At 35.6% G+C, this 10,286-nt stretch overlaps 1 protein-coding gene across 1 annotated transcript; it reads right to left on the reverse strand.

Annotated features, from left to right (window-relative positions):
• Positions 1-8,149: 8,149 nt before the first annotated feature.
• LOC110289652 (olfactory receptor 4C15-like) lies at positions 8,150-9,088 on the reverse strand. The gene has a single exon (XM_021155946.1). It carries the CDS (start codon positions 9,083-9,085, stop codon positions 8,150-8,152), a length of 936 nt encoding a protein of 311 aa, XP_021011605.1. The 5' UTR covers positions 9,086-9,088.
• Between the last annotated feature and the right edge of the window lie 1,198 nt (positions 9,089-10,286).

Genomic DNA, 10,286 nt, shown 5'->3' on the forward strand with positions numbered 1-10,286 from the left:
AGAAGCCCTAGGAAAAAAAATCTGGAACCATAGATCTTATATCTAATAAATACATAAATAAATAAATAAATAAACATTTTAAAAAAAAAAAAAAAAAAAAAAAAAAGACACAATAATCAAAGAAACTGCAAAATGCAAAAAGACCCTAACTCAAAACATCCAGGAAGCCCATGACACATTGAGAAGACCAAACCTAATGATAGTAGGTATAGATGAGAATAAAGATTTTCAACTTAAAGGGCCAGTAATATCTTCAACAAAGTTATAAAAGAAAACTTCCCTAACATAAAGAAAGGGATGCCCATGAACGTACAAGAAGCCTACAGCACTCCAAATAGACTGGACCAGAAAAGAAATTCCTCCCAACACCTAATATTCAGAACAACAAATGCACTAAATAAGTATAGAATATTAAAAGCAGTAAGAGAAAAAGGTCAAGTAACATATACAGGCAGACCTATCAGAATTACAACAGACTTCTCACTAGAGACTATAAAAGCCAGAAGATCCTGGACAGATGTTATACAGACACTAAGAGAATACAAATGCCAGTCCAGGCTACTATACCCAACAAAACTCTCAATTACCATAGATGGAGAAACCAAAGTATTCTATGACAAAACCAAATTCACACAATATATTTCCATGAATCCAGCCCTTCCAAGGCTAGTAAAGGGAAAACTTCAACACAAGGAGGAAACTATACCCTAGAAAAAGCAAGAAAGTAATACTTCAACAAACCTAAAAGAAGATAGGCACAAGAACAGAATCCCAACTCTAACAACAAAAATAACAGGGAACAACAATTACTTTTCCTTAATATCTCTTAATATCAATTGACTCAATTCCCCAATGAAAAGACATAGACTAACAGACTGGCTACATAAACAGGACCCAACTTTTTGCCGCATATAGGAAAGCCACCTCAAGGACAGACAGATACTAATTCAGAGTAAAAGGACGGAAAACAAAATTCTAAGCAAATGGTCCTAAGAAACAAGCTGGAGTAGCCATTCTCATATTGATTAAATTGACGTCCAACCCAAAGTTATCAAAAAAGACAAGGAGGGGCATTTTATTCTCATCAAAGGTAAAATCTACCAAGATGAACTCTTATCTGAACATCTATGCTCCAAATGCAAGTACAACCATATTCATTAAAGATACATTTGTAAAGATCAAAGCACACATTGCTGTGCACACAATAATAGTATAAGACTTCAACGCCCCACTCTCATCAATGGACAGATCCTGGAAACAGAAACTAAACAGAAACACAGTGAAACTAACAGAAGTTATGAAACAAATGGATTTAACGGATATCTACAGAACATGTCATCCTAAAACAAAAGGATATAACTTCATCCCAGCACCTCATGGTACCTTCTCCAAAATTAACCATATAAATGGTCACAAAACAGACCTCAACAGATACAAAAATATTGAAATTGTCCCATGCATCCTATCAGATCACCATGGACTAAGACTGATCTTCAGTAACAACATAAATATTAAAGATCAACATTCATATGGAAGCTGAACAACACATTACTCATTGATAACTTGGTCAAGGAAGAAATAAAGAATGAAATTAAAGACTTTTTAGAGATTAATGAAACGAAGCCACAAAATACGAAAACTTGTGCAATACAATGAAAGCAGTCCTAAGAGGAAAACTCATAGCTCTTAGTGCCTCCAAAAAGAAACCAGAGAGAACACACACTAGTAGCTTGACAGCAAAACTAAAAGCTCTAGAACAACAGGGAAGAAATTCACCCAAGAGGAGTAGACAGCATGTAGTCATAAAACTCAGGGCTGAAATCAACCAAGAGGAAACAAACAGGACTGACTATACAAAGAATCAACCAAACCAGGAGCTGGTTCTTTGAGAAAATCAACAAGATAGATAAATCTTTAGCCAGACTACTTAGAGGGCACAGAGACAGTATCCTAATTAACAAAATCAGAAATGAAAAGGGAGACATAACAACAGAACCTGAGGAAATCCAAAGCATCATCAAATCCTACTAAAAAAGCCTATACTCAACAAAACTGGAAAACCTGGGTGAAATGGAAAATTTCTAAAACAAAATACCAGGTACCAAAGTTAAATCAGGATCGGATTAACAATCTAATCAGTCACATATCCCCTAAAGAAATAGAAGCAGTCATTAATAGTACCCAAACCAAAAAAAAAAAAAAAAAGCCCAGGAACAAATGGGTTTAGTGTAGAGTTCTATCAGACCTTCAAAGAAAACGACATTTCAATTCTCAAACACTTCCACAAAATAGAAACAGAGAATACTCTACCTAATTCATTCTATGAAGCCACAATTACTCTAATACCTAAACCACACAAAGACCCAACAAAGATAGAGAAATTCAGACCAATTTCCCTTATGAATATCAATACAAAAATACTCAATAAAATTCTCCAAACCCAATCCAAGAACACATCAAAATGATAATCCATCGTGATCAAGTATGCTTCATCCCAGGGATACAGGGCTGGTTTAATATACTGAAATGCATAAACATAATCCACTATATAAACAAACTCAAAGACACAAACCACATGATCATCTCATTAGATGCTGAGAAATCATTTGACAAAATCCAATACCAATTCATGATAAAAGCCTTGGCAAGATTATGAATTCAAGGCCCATATCTAAACATAATAAAAGCAATATACAACAAACCAGTAGCTAACTTCAAACTAAATGGAGAGAAACTTGAAGCAATCCTACTAAAATCAGGGACTAGACAAGGCTGCCTACTTTCTCCCTACCTATTCAATATAGTACTTGAAGTCCTAGCCAGAGCAATTAGACAACAAAAGGAGATCAAATGGATACAAATTTGAAAGGAAGAAATCAAAATATCACTATTTGCAGATGATATGACAGTATATATAAGTGATCATAAAAATTCCACCAGAGAACTCCTAAACCGGATAAACAACTTCAGTGAAGTAGCTGGTTATAAAATTAACTCAAACNAATTAGTGGCCTTTCTCTACACAAAGGTTAAACAGGCTGAGAAAGAAATTAGGGAAACAACACCATTCACAATAGTCACAAGCAATATAAAATACCTTGGTGTGACTGTAAGGAAATGAAAGATCTGTATGATGAGAACTTTAAGTCTCTGAAGAAAGAAATCAAAGAAGATCTCAGAAGATGGAAAGATCTCTGATGCTCATGGATTGGCAGGATTAATATAGTAAAAATGGATAACTTGCCAAAAGCAATCTACAGATTCAATGCAATCCCCGTCAAAATTCCAAGTCAAGTTTGCTCGGAGTTAGAAAAGCAATTTGCAAATTTGTCTGGAATAACGAAAAACCTAGGATAGCAAAAACTGTTCTCAACAATAAGGAACCTCTGATGGAATCACCATCCCTGATCTCAAGTTGTACTACAGAGCAATTGTGATAAAACTACATGGTACTTGTACTGCAATAGACAGTTAGATCAATGGAATAGAATTGAAGACCCAGAAATAAACCCACACAAATATGGTCACTTGATCTTTGACAAAGGAACAAAAACCATCCAGGGGAAAATTTTCTTTCTTCTTCTTCTTCTTCTTCTTCTTCTTCTTCTTCTTCTTCTTCTTCTTCTTCTTCTTCTTCTTCTTCTTCTTCTTCTTCTTCTTCTTCTTCTCTTTCTCTTTCTCTTTCTTTCACTTTCTCTTTCTCTTTCTTTTTCTTTCTTTTTCTTTTTCTTTTTCATTTTCTTCCTTTTTCCCATTTTTAATAGATATTTTCTTCATTTACATTTCAAATGCTATCCCGAAAGTCCCCTATACCCTACCTGCCCTGCTCCCCAACCCACCCACTCCTGCTTCCTGTCCCTGGCATTCCCCTATACTGGGGCATATCATCTTCCCAAGTCCTAGGGCCTTTCCTCCCTTTGATGGCCTACTAAGCCAAACACTGCTACATATTCGACTAGAGACAGGAGCTCTGGGTGGGTACTGGTTAGTTCATATTGCTGTTCTGCCTATTGCGTTGCAGACCCTTTCAGCTCCTTGGGTGCTTTCTCTAGCTCCTTCATTTGGAGACCTGTGTTCCATAGATGACTGTGAGAATACACATGTCTCTTGTGAGGATATGCCAGTGCCTGGCAAAGACAGCATTTTCAACAAATGGTGTTGGCACAACTGTCGCCTATCATGTAGAAGAATTGGAATTAATCCATTCTTATCTCCTTGTACAAAGCTCAAGTGTAAGAGGATCAAGGAACTCCACATAAAACCATAGACACTGAAACTTATAGAGGAGAAAGTGGGGAAAAGCCTTGAAGATATGGGCACAGGGGAAAAATTCATGAACAGAACAACAATGACTTGTGCTATAAGATCAAAAAATGACAAATGGGACCTCATAAAATTGTAAAGCTTCCATAAGGCAAAAGACACTGTCAATAAAACCAAAAGGCTACCAACAGATTGGGAAAGGATCTTTCCCAATCCTAAATCTGATGGGGGACTATTATCCAATATACATATATATAAAGAACTCAAGAAGCTGGACTCCAAAAATCAAATAACCCTATTAGAAAATGGGGTACAGAGCTAAACAAAGAATTCTCAACTGAGATGGCTGAGAAGCACCTGAAAAAAAAATTCAACACCCTTAATCATCAGGAAAATGCAAATCAAAACAACCCTGAGATTCTACCTTACAATAGTCAGAATGGCTAAGATCAAAAGTTCAGGTTGCATCAGATGCTGGCTAGGATATGGAGAAAGAGGAACATTCCTCCATTGCTGGTGGGATTTCAAGCTGGTACAACCACTCTGGAAATCAGTTTGACCTTTAATCAGAAAATTGGACATAGTACTATTGGAAGATCTAACAATACCACCTCTGGGGATATACCCAGAAGATGCTCCAATATTTAATAAGGACACATGCTGCTCTATGTTCATAGCAGCCTGATTTATAATAGCAAAAAGCTGGAAAGAACCCAAATGTCCCTCAACAGAAGAATGGATACAGAAAATGTGGTACATTTACACAATGGAGTACTACTCAGCTCTTTAAAACAATGAATTTATGAAATTCTTAGTCAAATGGGTGGATCTAGAGGATATCATCCTGAGTGAGGTAACCCAATCACAAAAGAACACATATGATATGCACTCACTGATAAGTGGATATTATCGCAGAAACTTAGAATACCCAAGATACAATCTTCAAAACACCTTAAACTCAAGAAGAAGGAAGACCAACGTGTGGATACTTCGTTTCTTCTTAGAATGGGGAACAACATACCCATGGAAGGAGTTACAGAGAAAAAGTTCGGAGCTGAGACTGAAGGAACAACCATCCATAGACTGTCCCATCCAGGGATCCATCCCATAAACAACCAACAACCCAGACCCTATTGCATATGCCAACAAGATTTTGCTGACAGGACCCTGATATAGCTGTCTCCTGTGAGGCTATGCCAGTGCCTGGAAAATACAGAAGTGGATGCTCACAGTCATTTATTGGATGGAACTCAAGGTCCCCAATGAAGGAGCTAGAGAAAGTACCCAAAGAGCAGAAGAGGTCTGCAACCCCATAAGAGGAACAACAATATAAACTTACCAGTACTGCCAGAGCTAGCTGCATATGTACCAGAGGATTGCCTAGTTGGCCATTGATGGGAGGAGAGGCCCTTAATCTTGGGAAGATTATAAGCCCCAGAATAGGGGAATGCCAGGGCTAGGAAGCAGGGAGTAGGTGGGTTGGGGAGCAGGGGAAGGGGGAGTTTATAGGGGATTTTCAGAGAGGAAACTAGGAACAGGTTAGCATTTGAAATGTAAATGAAGAAAATATCTAATAAAAAATGCCATAAAGAAAAAAGTATCAAACACGTTTTAAAGATATCAATTGAATTTTATTGAAAATATATTTCACTTCTTTAGTAACATTTATTCTAAGATGTATTTTCAAATCATTTGAATAATGTTCATTCACTGACTTCTTTCTTGGTTAGTTTGTTGTTTATGTATAGAAAATTTGCTGACTTTAGTGTGTGTGTGTGTGTGTGTGTGTGTGTGTGTGTGTGTGTGTGTGTGTGTGCGTGTGTGGGTAGAGTAATATCATCTGAAAATAAGAACACTCTATCTGTGTTATGACATACATTTCCTGAGAGTAGCCAAAAGTTTGAAAAAAGACTTAAACAAACTTTAACAAAAATGTTGAAAAATCATGCTTCATACAGGTTAATAACACATGAATGCAGTTTTGAATACTCTCCTGGAGTCAATAAACTTACTTTTTCCTTGTAAAAATCTGGTAAACTTTGTTATAAAGAATATTTTATCCCTTTCCTACACCACATTCTTCTCCTTTTCAGTGTACACAGAGCAAAACCCTTTCTTAGGAAAAGGGACTACACAGAGAGGATTCTGGCTCAGACTTGGAACTGAAATATGCACAACATGCAAAACAGAAAAAAGGAAAGACAAATCAGACACGCAGAACAGACAGCAAATATACCAGGCACCACAACCTATAGACGTGCAGAAAAAAACATAGAGAGACAGAAATAAGTTTGACAAAGAGTGTGGGCTCACTCTCTGTCAAACTAAGCCTAGATTTTTTTTTTTTTTTGTCTCTGTTCCTTAAGTGACACATTTTGATACCTCCTCTCTGGTTCCTTTAATCATTAACTGATAACACCAAAACTGAGTTCTGTACATTTTTCCAAATGGGAATTTTCATGTGTTTTCTGTAGCTCCATGTGTATTGCCTCTGGCAGTTAAAATCAATGTGAAACAAATACTATTAATACTTAGCATATTTTTCCATAAAATTCAGCTGCTGGATAATTAATTCTGAACAGAAGGTATAGAACAGTAAGTTAATTTCCCATAAATTCTTCTTCATAAGGAACCAAAGTATAACCATGAAGTGACACAAATATTCTCTATTGAAAAGTATAAAAATATAATTTTTATTTGTATACCCAAAGTTATGAATATTGCAGTCACATAATACATTGAAATTAATTGACATTTTGGAAACTAATTTCAAACTTGCTTAGGCTGGCATCTATACAATATGTCAATATCTTTGCCTTACACTTCCTGTGAAATTAATGCCTGCAAGCCTTTTGTGTTATACTGGAATAGGAGATACACATTGGTATTTCTCTATATAATCAATTCCCAGTGCTCATTGGAGTGGGATAGTCACATCATCCAAGAGAAATTCCAGCTGTTCTCATGTACTTAATCTGTCATGAAATTAAGGAAGCGACTGATATTTTTTTTTTAGCAGACATGAACAGACTACCTTAAAATGAAGCCAGATGATGCAGGAAACCTAGAGGACAGATTGAGTTCTCTTTCTGCGTTTATAGGTTATAAGGTCTCAATGTGACAATAGAAACCTGTTTCCCTTAGAATGACTTCTGTACTTTTCTTGTTCAAGTACACATTTATTTTGTCAACCAAATTTTTAAATGGAGCATAGTTAATAAAAGGAAGCATTAAATAATTAAAATAATTTCAAATCTACATTAAATAATGATATGGTAAAATTGGATTGCCTTTAATTTTTATATAACAATGCTGAGTGCCCAATGCAGAGTGACACTATGAGAACAGAAACATATTCAACATCCTTCTGTTGAGGTACTCTGTATATATTGTATTTCTTCATAGAAATCACTATTTTATTTGCCCAATAAAATACAAAATTCTTTTTCCTTATATTTAAAAGCATATTTTGTTTGCCTGTATGTTTGTGTGTATGTGTGTGCATGTGTGTGTGTGTGTTATACATTTTAGTTGACATGGTGTTTGTGTCTGTGAACATGCATGCAGACCTAAAAGAAGGGATTGAATATGAGCCTTCCTATCCTTCTACCTTATTTTCTTGAGGGAAGACTCCAGTGAAACTTCCACTCACTGTTTGTCAAACATATTTTTGGTGAAGAAAAACCCTGGGATCTGCCAATCTTATATATATATATATATATATATATATATATATATATATATATATATATATTAGTACTAGATAAATTGTGCTTTCACGCTTAGATTCTGACATGACTTGTGAAAAACAAAACTCATGTACTCATTTTAACATAGCTAGTATCCTTTCCCATTGACTCATATTCCCAACACTGTAAAAGCAATATTAAAATCTAACAAAAATCATTTTCAGTCTCTTGCACATTTTTCTGATGGCATTTATCATTTCCTTATTTCTGAAAGTGTACACTGTAGGATTTAGCAATGGTGTCAGGACATTGACAAATAAAAGTGTGTGTTTCTCAAAGGAAAATGCAGATGTATCCCGTGCATATATTAATATGCATGGAACAAGGAACAAAACCACAACAGTAATGTGGGCTCCACAGGTGGAAAGAGCTTTCCTTTGTCCTTCAGAACTGTGGGCTCTCAGAGAGAACAAAATGACACCATAGGAAACAAGCAACAAGGAGAAGATAATGATGCAGATAGCACCACTGTTTGCAAACACCAAAAGAACAAATATATGAGTGTCCGTGCAGGCCAGCTTCAGCAATGGAAACAAGTCACATGTGTAATGATCAATGACATTGGGTCCACATAAAGGCAGCTGCAATGTGAATATAACTTGTATGATAGAGTGCAAGAAGCCCCCTGCCCAGGATATTGCTACCAAAATGCTACAGAGCCTCCGGGTAAGGATGAAAGAATAGTGCAAGGGCTTGCAAATAGCCACGTAGCGGTCATAGGCCATGGCTGCTAGGACAATCATTTCTGTTCCTGAGAAGAAATGGACTGAAAACAGTTGTGTCATGCAACAGCCAAAGGAGATGGTCTTCTTCTCATAGAATAAGTCTACAATCATCTTGGGTGTGACAGTGGAAGAGACACATAGATCCAGGAAGGACAAGAACGCCAAGAAGAAATACATGGGGGATCCCAGCAGTGCAGGGCTGTACATGATGGTCACAACAATTATTACGTTGCCCCCTATAGTTGCAAGATAGACTAACAAAAGTACAAAAAACAGTATTTTCTCAACTATTGGGTTCTGAGAAAGCCCCAAGATTATGAACTCAGTAACAAAACTCTGGTTTTGCATAATTCTCAAGAAGGCAGTCAAAATAAATTTTCCTCACATAAATCTTCATTTATGAAAAAATGTTTCATATATATATGAATACATAAAATATTTCCATCAACAAAAGGACATACCCAATACAAATGGATATATTTGCATTGAGGAATCTATTGTAATTTAAAATCAAATATTAGAAAAATGGAGGGTACAACGCTCTTGAATTGATTAAAAGATAAATTGTTGTACATTTTAAAGAAGCTGTGCATTAAATTTTAATTATGAGCACATCCACTGCATGAGTGGAGTAAAATAGTGTAACTTTGCATCATCAGCTTTTGTTAATCACTTTGGTGTCCTTGAAGTGAATATTAAAGTACATTTTAAAACCATTACCTAGATGTGAATAACTCAAGGCCAGGGCTGAGTATCTTGCAGTGACTTTTTGGAGTATTAGCCTATACAGCAATAGAAGAAAACGCAAACTGTATGTTAAGGTGCACACAAAAATCCTGACTACATTTTAAATTTGTTTAAAATTAAGAAATATATTGTAATCTCAAATAAATTATTCTTCACAAAAGAAAATTCTGTAGTAAGTCTCTAGCACTATACGAGACATGACCATACCTTTATCAAAATATTCTTGTTGTCATCCAATCTAAGAAAGAAATACTTTAGAAAGTACACGCTTCCTTCTGTGTTTTCACACTCCTGGTCAACAGGTCATTTCATTTTTCCTATTTAGTCTGATGTTCTAATCTACATATAAGAGAAAAGAAGCAAGGAATTATTAACCTGGGATTTTAAAAAATGTAGGTTACAAGAACCATGAGATCTCCTGAAATCAACTTGATGAACAGTTAGATTTTTAATCTTACTTGCAGTAGCACTAAGAGTTGTTCTTTGTAGTCTCCTCTGAATTAACACAAAATCTGTTCCTATATGAATGAGAGATCTTGACAAAGGCAACAGCAAATGAAGAAGGTTCAGAAACCAAAACCCCATATATGAATATTGGCGATATCACATAACTGAAAAGGGGAAATTATTCAATTAATTTTACAGTCATGAGACATTTATGCTATGTTAACAAGTTAAAGTAGTATTTAAAGGTCACATCTTTGGAAATCTGCATTTTAAAAATCTGTGAGTTAAAAATAATACAGTTGTGTCAAAAAAAGTTGTAGGAATCTTAATGGCAATAATTCAACTAGAACAGAGA

The sequence above is a fragment of the Mus caroli genome, chromosome 2 (genome assembly GCF_900094665.2).
Source record: "Mus caroli chromosome 2, CAROLI_EIJ_v1.1, whole genome shotgun sequence".
NCBI classification, from domain to species: Eukaryota; Metazoa; Chordata; class Mammalia; order Rodentia; family Muridae; genus Mus; species Mus caroli.

Bases quoted from the DNA above. Each gene is read 5' to 3' on its own strand.
- LOC110289652 (XM_021155946.1), bottom strand. From the start codon at position 9,085: ATGCAAAACCAGAGTTTTGTTACTGAGTTCATAATCTTGGGGCTTTCT.